The 12,861-nt window shown below is 44.7% G+C and overlaps 1 protein-coding gene across 2 annotated transcripts in view; it reads left to right on the top strand.

The window, feature by feature from the left end:
* The window catches only part of DHX15 (DEAH-box helicase 15), a 49,152-nt gene extending 44,144 nt beyond the window's left edge, over window positions 1–5,008 (top strand). For both annotated transcript variants that reach the window (XM_009648038.2, XM_035903508.1), the window contains exons 13-14: window positions 3,067–3,236; window positions 4,443–5,008. In XM_009648038.2, the coding sequence (XP_009646333.2) occupies window positions 3,067–3,236; window positions 4,443–4,560 (288 nt within the window). In that variant the 3' untranslated portion in view covers window positions 4,561–5,008. The remainder of the gene's footprint in view (window positions 1–3,066; window positions 3,237–4,442) is intronic.
* Window positions 5,009–12,861: the final 7,853 nt, after the last annotated feature.

The raw sequence follows: 12,861 nt of genomic DNA, 5'->3' as shown, positions 1-12,861 counted from the left end.
ACTGTCAAGACTAGCCTGCCAAAGTCTGCAGCCTTAAATCTAAGCAAAGGTTGGATCTTGTGATACTATTCCTGCTTTTGCCGTTTGGATTTATAGTGTTTGACATGTTTGACTGAAGACCCCTGGTTGGGCCCTCGAGGTTCAATGATGTGATAGATAATAAATAAGCCACTAGCACACTTAAAATTTCAGAGGTGGGTGTGTCATTCTTAACAAAATTGTGACATCTTTGAAACCTCTGTTATGAGAACTTGAACTAAAACCTCTTCCTATGGTGGCGTGGCCATGGTGGCCACTGTTTCCATGTGGGTTTGTCACATTGATAAAAGCATTATGTTTCTCTCTAAAGGAGATGGGCTTTCTCAGCCTGCAGAGTAACCTCTTGCAGGGAAGCCTGGGCTGACTTTGGCCCCTCCATTTACAGCCCTGCTCTTTGTTCAGGTAGCCTAATTCACAAATGGTTTGTACTAACACATGACAAATTCCTTGATGGTCCCAGGGTTTTCAAGTGCGTTCCCTAGTATCTTGCTTACTACCTCTACTCATGGAAAAACAAACCTGTTGCATAGTCACGCTTTGTATGGTTCTGGGGTTTCTGTGCAGGCTCACGCTTTTTATACTCTGAAAAATATCGCAGAATCCCAGAATGGTTGAGGCTGGAAGGGACCTCTGGAGGGCATCTGGCCCAACCACCACTATGTTGCATTTTGCTGGTACTGGAACTGGTTGCGTGCCAGGGGTTGAGAGGAGCACAAGTGTGTGTGCTGCCTCCCGTGTGTCCTTGTTCGCTCCCTTACGTCAACCTTGGTGCTTGCCTGAGCCCGTTCTAAATTCTTTTAGCACCGTGATCTGGCCAGCCGCTTATGCCTTGGAGAAGCAGCAGAACTGGCGCTCTGTCGGCTACGCTGGAACAGCTCAGGCTAGGAGGGAGCAGGAAAATGTAGTAACTGTGACAGATCGTCCTCGCTTGCTGTGGAGCCAGAGCCTCACCCTGCATATTTCTTTGTGAACCTGAAACCTGCGTGCTAGCAAGCAATATGTAATAGAAACATCTACATAGGATAAACACTGTAGCTCAGTGTTAGCTCTGGACCAAAATAAGTCACAATAGTACGTAACCACATAAAGGTGACTTATCCCCAATACCAATGTCCTAAGGAAACATCTTTTTCTTAACTGGGGTTATTCCAGTCCTTGTCCTTCCCTGAAAAGGAAGAGCTAGCTGTACTTTTCTGTAGCATTTCCTTTTCTTTGAGTATGCTTAATGAGTTATTTCAGAATCTTTTTACTTAGTTCAGAATTATACAAAGTAAACAAGAAATACAACTCTTGGCTGTCGTTATAAATGACATGCAAAAAGAAATCGTATGTATCTGAGAAAGTTAGATGATAAGACTTTACTATTTTAATACATCTGAGTGAGACTGAGGTGCTCAAGGCAAATTGCATTGATTTAAATTTAACAGCACACTGTTTTCTAGAATGAAACCTAAATAAATAAACTATTCTGTCCTTTTATAGGAAGAACAGAAACAGATACCACACAAATATTTTTGTACGCTGCTTTACTTCTATCTGAAAAATGAAATTGATGTAAAAAAAACCCCAAACTAACTTCCTTTAAAAATAAAAAAGCATAATCCCACAGCAACGCGTGTGCTGTCATTGTGCTAGGTCTGTGACAGATGAGTTTCTCGTCTAGCCTGGTTTGCAGCTATACTGCTATTTAATTTTGCAAGCGTTGGATTGAGTTGGATGAAATTAAGCCTAAATTGTTACAGACAGTGCACTGTTAATCTCCATTTAAAGGAACCTCTGTTGGCTCCCCAGACTTGGAGTAAAGTAGCAGTGTAATCTCTAAAATCTTGGCTGAAAAGATTTGCAGACTTTGTTCCACTCCTAAAACATGTTCTGGATATTAATGTCATAAAATATAAGAGAAGCACATTCTACTCAAAACAAGTAATGTGTTCCGAAGGAGATACTCTTGACTTAAAATTTGAGGTAGCTATTACGGTAGAAATCCTGGCATTTTAATCCAATAGATGGAATTTACCTTTGACTAGGCAAAAAAAAAAAAACCAAACCAGAAAAAGGTGAGGTACATGTAGGAATTGAGAACACAAGGAAGTACAGGGTCTGTGTTAGAGTAATGGTGATCTGATTAAACGTGTCGTTCAGGCATCCTGCAGCTGTTGTCCATCCTGCTCAGTCTTACAGCATTTTTGTGTGTGTATAGGTGTACGTAATGAAACAAGCACTGAGGTCATCTTGAATTGCCAGTATCATTAAGGCTGATTTTAGTTACCTGTTCTGTGAGATTAACTGTTCTTACAGAGGATATCCTTCTAGGGATAACTGTCTGCTTTCCCAAATCGTAATGAGCTAGGTGTCAGCGCCTCTCAGCAAGGTAGCGTTGTTCCCTTTCATAGAGCAAGAAGCTTGGTCAGAGAGAGGTTAATTGATTTTTCACCAAGGTCACAGCAGAAGCGTGTTGCTGAACCTACATTTTCCAGCTCTGACGCTCAGGCTGTAACAAGGCTGTTCTTACTGCTGACACACTAAACTTCCCATTCTTACTGGACTGATGTATTTACTCAGGCCCACTGTGTGAGAGGATTTGCAGAATAATACGTGCATCAGTAAAATTACTATGAAACGCTGCACTAATAAAAACTTGAAAGGGTAACATTGCAGCTTACTGGTCCCGCAGCAGCTACTGCGGCGATTTTGCGTAATGTTACGAACCCGTACGATGCTCCCTTCGGGTACTTTGTTTGCATTGCTCTGTTCTAATCGTGAGTCTCTTCTTTGGGTGGTAACTGGTTTTGTGTGTTGCTTGAATTGTGTGTTACAATACACCCTTACCGTGGCAGTTAGCAAAAACATCTGGCGTCTCGACTGTGTCCATAAAAAAACCTGAATAGTCAAAGTGGTCAAGCAGCGTGCAGGATTTAGGTGAGGGTTGGAAGTGAGGATAGCGTGCCTTGTATGGAATGCTTAACAGCTTGAAATCGCTTCGTTTAAAAATTGCCTGTGGTAACAAAAGAATGTCTTTTTACTTAGGTGGCACATTTGGAACGAACAGGGCATTACTTAACAGTAAAAGATAACCAGGTGGTGCAGTTGCATCCTTCCACTGTTCTTGATCACAAACCAGAATGGGTGCTCTATAATGAGTTTGTCCTCACCACAAAGAATTACATCCGGACATGTACAGACATCAAGCCAGAATGGTAAGCCAAAAGTCTTAAACCAGCTGTGACCTACTCTAAAGCTGCTCTTTTTAGTTTTCTTCAATAACTGAGGTAATTCCTTTCGCTTTTCCCACAGCTAATATTGTTAAAATGGTTTGGGGAACAGCAATGGCGTGGACTTGAGGTCTTGTAGATGACTGAAAGTTTTATTTGTGGATACTTGTTCCTGTTTGTGGGAGTCGTGTGTAAAACTGGGATGCCAGGCTCTGTATGCAGCGTGCAGAGAGGTGCTTGCCTTAAAACCAGTTACTTCAGCAGGCCTGGTGGGAAGGAGCTGCCTGGGGAGGTGCCCTAGCACCCACTTGTGTACCTGAGTTAAGAGACACCGGTAGGTGCCCCTGCTCTCGAGGTCTAGGGCCTCTCTTGGCAGTAGGTGTCTGTATTTTTTTTCTGGAAGGATCTGAACAGGATTTGGTGCTTTCTGAAAACACGAAGGAAAGAGGTGGTGATGCTGGTACAACCTGCCTTGCCATAATGTGCGCTGGTCAGTAGAGAGCCTGTTGGGGACCCTCTGCGGAGAAGCAGAGATCTGCATCGTTTCGCCCATCTTTAAGATTGTACTTAAACTGCCGGGCTGTAAGCTCTGGGGGCATGGGAGGCTCTTCAGCTGTTGCTGAAATTGTGTAGTTGTGCAGAAAGAGTTTAAAGATTTGTATGCCAGAAGACACAGAATATATATATAGTCTGTAGTATTTTAACGGAAAAGAAGTGTTTGAATCCTGCCTCAGAAATCTTAGTCTGAAGGAGCGCTGTCTAGCCCAAAGCAGCATCCTATGGCCTCGGTTGCATTTTTAAGCTTAAAAGAACTAAAGCTGAACTCTACCGTTGCACAAGCTGCTCCGCAGGTGGACTTCTGTAGCTTGCGGACTCTGACGTTAGGCAGCAGGCCTGCCTGGGCGGGCTACCCTGGCACCTTGGGAAGCAGCAGCGGGGTCTGTAGGGGTTAGGGGGCTGATGGCAGGAGCATCTCGCTGGCTCCGCTGAGGCCTCTCTTGCGGTGGACTTGGGCTCTTGCACAGGATGTCGACGAGGTGTAAATGCGCATGCCTGTGTCTAAACGTTCATTAACCTTCGATTCGCAGAATGAGCCGAGAGCAATGGATGGTCCTTGCTTCCCTCGGTTGTAGAATTTCTGTAGGATGCATCTTGAAGTTTATTAGTAACAAACTTTTCCTTTTTTGACAGGCTGGTGAAAATTGCCCCTCAATATTATGACATGAGCAATTTTCCACAGTGCGAAGCAAAGAGACAGTTGGATCGCATCATTGCCAAACTTCAGTCCAAGGAATACTCGCAGTACTGAATTTATGCTTTGAACTGAAGTTACTCAGAGGACAGCTTTAAGAGATGAAAGGATTCAGAGTTCAAGTTGTGCTCTTCACTTTGGTTCAATAATGGCCTTTATTTGAAAGCTTTTTAATTTTTCTTTACAGTAAATATTCCATTCTGATTTCATAAATTAAACATTTATGCCTCCCTTTTGTGTTGACACTGTAGCTCATACTGGAAAAGCTGATCAATGTTTTGCAGTTTATTGAAAGTAGTTCTATATATAACAATGTTATAAGCATTTCTTTAGAAATGGTTGAAAATGCTTCTAAAAATGTGATTATCGACCATGGTATGCATGATCGTTGTAATTGTTGACATTCCTTTTAGAAGTTGTGAAATGTTACAACTTGTGCTTATGTAGACACAATCTTCAGCCTCAGTACAAAGGTACTGACTTCAATAAAGTCTATTTATACTAATTTTTTGCCACAGTATGTCAGTATTTCTATTGTTTTGATCAAAACTTGAGAAGCCATTTAGTCTCCCACTAAACTGCTGTTCTATCAACATGGCAGTGGTTTAATATTTTAATACTAAAAGTGTGGGTGCTTAAGCCAGCGCAGTTCTGGTGACATGGATGCGATACGTACAGTGTTGATCCCTTGCAAACTTGTTTGAACTGTGTAGGAAATGGTTTTAACAGTGAGATGCATGTGTGCTTCAAGCATACCCCTGGGTGTTTCTTGGACAGAACTGTGGTAACGCGTCCTGTGAAGGGACGTCTCCGCGGCTGGTCAGAAATTACCCTGCTGGGCGGTGTTCAGGTGCAGCTTAAGATCGACACACATACTCCTGATGTAGGTCAGGTTACGTTGCACCATTGTAATGTTGTCGTGCTTTTTAGTGAAATACGCCTAGATGGCATTTTCAGTTTGGGAAAGCTAATCCCACATGGAATTTATACCAAGACTTGATCGGGGCGCTTGGAGTGCCTCTCCTGCGAGGGACAGGCTGGGAGAGCTGGGGTTGTTGAGAAGAGAAGGCTCCGGGGAGATCTGATTGCGGCCTTTCAGTACATAAAGGGGGCTTACAAGAAAGATGGAGAGAGACTTTTTACCGAGGCCTGTAGTGACAGGACAAGGGGCAACAGTTTTAAACTGGAAGAGGGTAGATTTAGGTTGGACTTCAGGAAGAAATTTTTTTTATGGTAAGGGTGCTGAGGCACTGCAGTGCGTTGCCCTGAGAAGCTGTGGATGCCCCATGCCTGGAAGTGTTCAAGGCCAGGGTGGATGGGGCTTGGAGCAACCTGGCCTAGCGGAAGGTGTCCTTGCCCACGGCAGGGGGGTTGGAACTGGATGGTCTTGAAAGGTCCCTTCCAACCCAAACCATTCCATGACTATGATTTAACATGTTTGGTCAGATTTCAGTTTTTCCTCTCCCTGGAGCACACTGAGATTTGGCTCTTCTGGCAAAGAGGAGCTGGAGCAGCTCCTGTTGAAATGGGTTCCCCTGGAGTGGGGGCTGTGTGCTGTGGTGCTGTAAGGCTGAGCCGGGAACAGGTTATGTTGGGGAGCGGGCAGCTACCCTCAGCTGTAAGGCCAGTCCCAAGCACTGATGTTGGGGGGAACCTATTTAAGTCATAGCGGTTTGGCTGCAAAATTACTTGGAAGAGAATTCTCTTCTAATTCCAACCTTTTTTCTAAAATGCCGTTTATATGAGGGCGAGTGGAGAAGTTCTGAAGACTTGTTGTTAGCAATGAAAACAGGATCACAAAAGAAAACGTGCCTGAAGTTGAAAATTTGAGTGGATTTATAATGCGCAGTGGGACTTGTGAGTCTGCCCCAAGTTTGGTAAGCGCATGAGGGCCTTGGGGATCTCCCCTGCTGCAGGCGTTGCGGGATGGGTCCCAACTTGCCTGCCCTAGGAAATTTTCAGTAGGAAGGAGGGAGATTGACTGTTCACAAAATATTGATCCCAAATTAAGTTTTCTGACTGCAGTTATGAGTTTTTATTTAAAACATGGGGACTAGGCATTTCAACAGCTTGGTTTCAGACTCATGTGCTGACCGTACAAACGCTTGTTGTCCAAGCCCCTGCTCTAGGATAACCTGGGCTCCGTGGCAGCTTGCTCCTCGCCCTTTTGGGGGCGGGGGAGCGCCCTTGTGCAGTGGTGAAAAAAGGCTGCTCCCCAGGTAAGAATTTCTCCTGTATTCGGGCGCGGCCTTCAGCTGAGCGGTGCAGAGCCACCTTCTGTGCAGCTTGGCCCTCGGCACGGCGAGGTCCGCGGATGCAGCCAGCTCTCGGCGTGAAATCCCCGGAGGCCCCCGGAGCCAGCTGGCGCGAACCCCGGCAGCCTTGGGGCTTGCGAATGGGGGAGCAGGTGGCTGCGGCCGTGAGCGGGACTTGACACGGGAGAGGCTGCTGCCTGGCTTGCTTTCTCTTATTTTTTTTCCCCTTTTTTTAATTGCTGTACCCACACGCTCAGCTTGGGCCTTGACAGCCAGCCTGGGGTCTTTCACTCTCCTCTGTCCGTGCTACCAGGAATGCAAGTGCCGCGGGAATGTCCTCCACAGCTGCGCAGCTCTGCCACCTTCCAATTAAGCCAGCGACACCTGTGCAAGCCACCGAAAGGCACTGGGGGGCACCGGTGTCACCGGCTTAATTGGAAGGCTGTCGGGTGTCCCAGCTGTCACCGGGGACGGAGCAGGCCCGGTGCCCTCTCCCCTCCTGGCAGGGGGAGCGGGAGCTGTGGGAAGCCGCTTGGCCCCGGGGATCCCACTGGGATGCGGGCTGGCGCTTCCAGGAGGTCCTGAAGCATCTTGGGAAGCCGGCAGCTCTGATACTTGCATGACATTTGCATGTGTCATCGCCATTCCCTGGAAAAGGCTTCTCTTGCTGAAGAAGCGTCGGGCAAAGCGCTCGCAGTGCTGCGGCCCAGGACTAGAGCGTTTCCCACGCCGGGCTGCGTGCGCTGCGCGTGCTGGCGTTCCCCGGGGATGGGGTCGCGGAGCAGGGCCCTAGGGCTGGAGCCGGGAAGCTCCGTGTCTTTGCGTAGGCATGGCACAATCACCGCTCTCCCGCACCGCTACAGCGTTCTAACAAGGGGAGTATTCAAGGGTTTGGGGCAGTAACATACGGACTCACTTAAATCACTGCAGACACCTTAGAGCTACTGCAAATTTCACTTTTTTTTTTTTTTTTTAAAAGGTGTAATTCAGCGCTGTGTAGCAGTGGGAAGGGAGCGAGTTACCTAAGAAGTGACTGGCCCTCTCCAAAGGAGTAATGAAAGGGACAGCGTGGCTTCTTGAGAGACATTTGCTAGGCCCTACAGGGAAACTATCAGGAACCTCCTTCACTGCGGTTATCCTGGGGATACAGCAGGGGCAGGCCGAGTAACTTGGTTCTGAGAACAGCCCTGTTTTTTCATAAGTGTTGAAAGGTGAAAAAAACCCCAAGTTTTTCTGGTGGAAAAACAGTGAAAGAAGGTTGTGCTGAGAAAGGAGGAGGCCGTGAAGGAGGTGCAGGAACGAGGCTGCTCTGTCCATGAGCTGCCTCCCTCTCAGAACAGTTAAAACCATTTGGTTTTGGCTGCAGTAAAGAGCGGGGAGAAAGTTGGAAATTGCAAAATACACAGGAGTTTGCTGAAGTCAAGTATGAATTCTGCTTCCCCTGTGGCTGGTTCTGTGAAAACCCACCAGGAGCCCCCCGGCTCGCTCTGCTGGCCTCTGGAGCGCGGGAGCCCGGAGCCCCGGCCGGCTCAGGCTGGGGGCTCTGCTGCTGCGTTCCCTGTCTTACTGCTCTTGCTTCAGAGACTTCAAACTACTCGCCGGGGTGCAAGCGTGTTTATTTTGGACCGCTGAGGAATTGCTCCCGTAGGATTACCTGGTTATCTGCTTTGGAACAATCTAAAAGGAAGAGCAATGTTTTGTTTACTTACAGTGATTTTTTTTTTTTTTTTTTATTATTACCAGAGGAATTCTGGTGGGTTTTGAAAATACGTGGTTTGTATAAGATAAACTATTTATAGTGCAGGACTTTTGAAAATATAGAATGGATTAGACAATAGGAAAATAGTACAAAGTGAAAGTATATTTTTGAAAAGAGGAGTCTTCCATCTTAATTGTGCTTCTGTGTAATACCTCAAAGCAGTAAAGGGCTAATACTGATGTGAGGTCATAACTGTGTTTAGGTCTGCTGGATGCAGGGGTAGTTCCTGATGACCGCGTACGTCAGCTGTGTTTAGGTACACAGCTGGTAACATTCTGGGGATGTAGAGAAGCAAGCAGCTATACTGTGTGTAGATTTGTAGGGGTTTTCTAGCATTTAGAATTTTTGTCAGAGAAAAGAATAAATGGTGACTTTGTGCTTTGCTATGTCTTGATGTCATAACCCCTGCCGAACTGTTGCTTTTGGGAGATGCATGCATACAGCAGTGCGAAAGACGGGCGCTAGAGCTCCTTTGGGGTCACAGGAACGTGTTTGTCGTTGTACCTGCACTTGCTCCCTGAAGCTGGCGTGCTGCTGGTACGGGCCAGGTTGTGTTGGTACGGGCTGTGTGGGTTCGGGGAGCTGCGCCCCATGGAGCAACACCCACGATTTCTGGTCGCCTTCTCCCTCTTTGGATCAGGGCTTGTGGAACACCGTTAGCTTGCGACATGTCGTTTTCAGCCTGCGCCGCTATGCAGCGCGTGCTGGGAACTGCTAACTATTTCCTACAAGAAGCGTAAAGAAAAAACGCTGAAGTTAGCTTTCAGTATGGCATTTGAAAAGATACCTTAACACAAGTCAAAGGGCAAACAGTTTTCCTTCCATCCAGTCAACCTACAATTACTAATTTGTAATCAGATCGCTATTGTTTTCTTCATTTTCTGACAGCAATAAAAAGCCATACCATGCCGTGATACGAGAAAGCAGAGTTGTGTTCTAAAGTACATGAGTTTATTCACTTACTGTAATTTGTGAGGAGTAGCCATTTATCTTGCTTTTTGAACGCAGAAGGTTTTAATAATAAACATTGTTTACTATTGAAGTATAATCTTGTATCGGTACTCTGACCTTTTAAAATTACTTAACTTCAAGACCACGTACGTCACATAGGATCTACGTGAAGCAGAGAGGGGGAAAAATGATCTGCTGGGTCAGCCTGGGTCATTTTTGTACCGACACACCTTACACTGGTGGTGTGCTTCCTTGAACTGTTCTGATACAAAACTGGGCATTGGTCCCCAGGAACAACCATCAGCTATTTTTCAGCTTTAAAACCCGGCTGAAACCGTGATGCGAGAGCGTTTGCCCCTCGTTTCGCTTCTCCTTTCACAAACGAGAAGCTTGGGCTGCCTCTAATTCGCACTGATGCGTTTGAGATGAGCGCTTGGCATCGAGGAGATCCCAGCTTCCAGTACCGAGGGATTAAAACGAGATGTGGTATCGGCAGCAAAATGATGTTCCTGTAGCGGTGGTCACAGACTAGTTCTGCTGATCGGTGGGGTTCCGATTCTGCAGTTTCAACTCGGGTGCGGTAGTGCCTCGGGAGCACTGAATGTATGTTGGACAGGTGGTAACATCATTCTCGTTTGTGTACATTTTGGCTCTGAGTGAATCTTTACGCTTTTTCCAGCTATGAAAGCTATGCAGTAGTTACATTGTATAGAAAAATAAAACACGGCACAAATTAATGTTGATAATAAATATTTCCTGTGGCTCTAAACATTTATTATTTTGGGTTGGTCTTATTCTTTTAGCTAAAGAACGCTCTCGCCTTCCTGTTTGAATCCACTGTTTATTTTGCAAGCGTATCACATTAATGTTCCCAGCCTCATTGCTTCCAGCAGCATAAACAATAAACACTTAAAGCATCGAGCACTGACCGGGCTCTGCAGAGCGGAGGGCTGCTGGTGGACCTATTCCCTGACTGCTTTGTATATTTAAATATTCAGCCCTGTAGTGAAAGTGCTTCTGCTTATGTTAGTAACCAGTTTTATCCTCAAAACCAGCAACCTTTTCAGCTTTGTGAAGATGCTAGTGTTTACTATCAAAATTCATGTGTGATTTTAACGAGTTACTGACTAAACTCGACCTTTCAGACCTCAGAATGGTATCTTTGAGGTTGTTTCATTTCGCATGTTGAATAACAAGGAACCGATAAGCCTTTTACTGTGACAGGGATGGTATCGCTCTTTTAAAAAATGTAATGCACTGTCAACCTTTCCTGAAAGGCTTGCAATTTGTACAGCGGCAGAAGGTTAAAAGCAGCGCGATTCACGAAATGTGTCTACGAGCAGCTGGCTGTCCAAGAGGGTATTGACAGCTTTGTTCCAGTGAGTTACTGGGTTACACAATATGATGGCGGTAAACTGAAATTACTGCTACTTTTACACACTTCAAAAAAAAAATTAAAAAAATTGATGGAGAGCAGGAATCAAAGATAAGAATTGGCAAGAATTTAAAATTCCAGTCTTAACGTTCAAAATCGCATGTACCCTGTTTGAAATCAGTGAATTCATTTTCAGTAAATTTACGGACAATGAACAGCTTCTCCCTATAAGCAACCCGGTGTTAAAGAAAAATCCATACAGGACTGAAAACGAGAACATTAGAATATTTGTTTCATTTTGGATGTTAGATCAGGGCTGTGCTTTACACATTTTTGCTCTGAAGCTCCTTGCTGGACTCGCTGCTATGTAAATCCCCAAACTATTCAAATGTCTGTTCTCTACGTTCTTGAGCATTGTCAAATACGAGGTTAAATGGTGAGGTGCTGGTAGAGTCACGATTTTTCTGCAGCCTAGAGAAATCCAGTTTGTTTCCGGAGGAGAATTATGGAAGGAAAAGTGAATAGGAGAATATTCAATTATATGAAATGGTAATGGCCATTCATGATCTCCTTCATAATCATATTTGTTCTTTACACAATAATTGCCTGCAATGAATATTATTTTTGCAAGTAAAGCTTAAGAATCCAACCGACTGTAGTCTACAGGCTTGATACAAGACTAATGTTTAGAGCTCTCGTTAGGTACAGTGAGGTTTCAGAAATTAATTTGCCTTTTTTAGCAGTCTCTCGATCAAACTAATCTGATTATAAAAACAACTTTATCAATGCTGGGCTGTCTAGACTCAGAAAAGAACCTCCTAAATTAGCAACAAAGTCAGCAGCAAATCTTTGTTCTTACTACTTCCAAAGCTGCGACATTAAAAAAGTAAAAATATGCAGAGGCATTCTAATCGCCTTCCATTGCATTCACTTTAACCTGCTTTAAGGAAAACAATTATTCTTTCCCTTGATTTTGGGCAATATGTAGCAGAAAGGACATGTGCGTACAAGCTGCGATACCATGGCTCGTACAAACGCCTGCCTAGCTCAGAGTAGGTTTTCTCCTAGTGAGGTTTGTTTATATTAATTGCATCAAATAAGATGATGGCACCGAAGAAATCCAGAGCTAATGAACTGTCAAATCCCTTTGAAATATCTATCAATTATTTCTGAGGGTTTGCTGCCTCTTTGTGGCATTTCTTGTGTAAAAAATGGAATTCTGTATCGATCAAAGCTTTTCTTGGGATTGTGCAAAAGACAGTTAAATGCAATTTCCCCGAGTTCTACAGTGTGTGCTGGGAGTCTGTCTTCCTCCCTCCTCCACGCTCCTCCCCACGCGATACAGCGTATAGTGCCAAAGGAGTAGCCAAATATTTTTTGAATGGCTGTAATATACTTTGTGATGACGAGGTGCTACTGCTTTATCAATAAGCTTTGAATACCGTGCTGAACGGCGAAGCTTCTTCCCTTTTGCATTATCTGAGCGATGACAAGAGATCTCGTCATACCTTCCAGTACATTTGTTCTTAGATGACATCTCTACCACGATCAATAAAATAGCGGTGAGTCTACTCCATCTATACCACTGAGTATTTTGCTAATGATCTGAATGTGCCCAGAAGCAGGCAGAATAGCTGTGGGGTTTTTCTCAGATGCAAAGATACTCACACTGGGGGTGGAGACTCGTGACAGGCCAACCATCTTGATTCCTGCTAATTTGGGTTATTCGAGGATTTTTTTTTTCCCCCTTTTGATTAGTTACTTTGCATACGGTTACTTCATAACTGTAATCACAGAAATCACAGAAACATAATCACAGAAATGTTATTTTGGGGAAATTATAATCCGACAGGGTTTTAGTAATTTATTTACATTGTTAATTGGTGGTGAGACTATAAAAGTTATGAACTACCTCGTAAGTTCACGCCTGCCTACATTTGAATGGCACGTATTCACTGGTTGTTATTTATAATTCCGGGGGTATTGAACTGATGGAGATTACTCATGTCGAAAAGCTG

This window comes from Egretta garzetta, unplaced genomic scaffold (assembly GCF_000687185.1).
Source record: "Egretta garzetta isolate BGI_Z169 unplaced genomic scaffold, ASM68718v1 scaffold151, whole genome shotgun sequence".
NCBI lineage: Eukaryota > Metazoa > Chordata > Aves > Pelecaniformes > Ardeidae > Egretta > Egretta garzetta.
The sequence above is the reverse complement of the archived record's forward strand: the minus strand, read 5'-3'. Positions and strand labels throughout refer to the sequence as shown.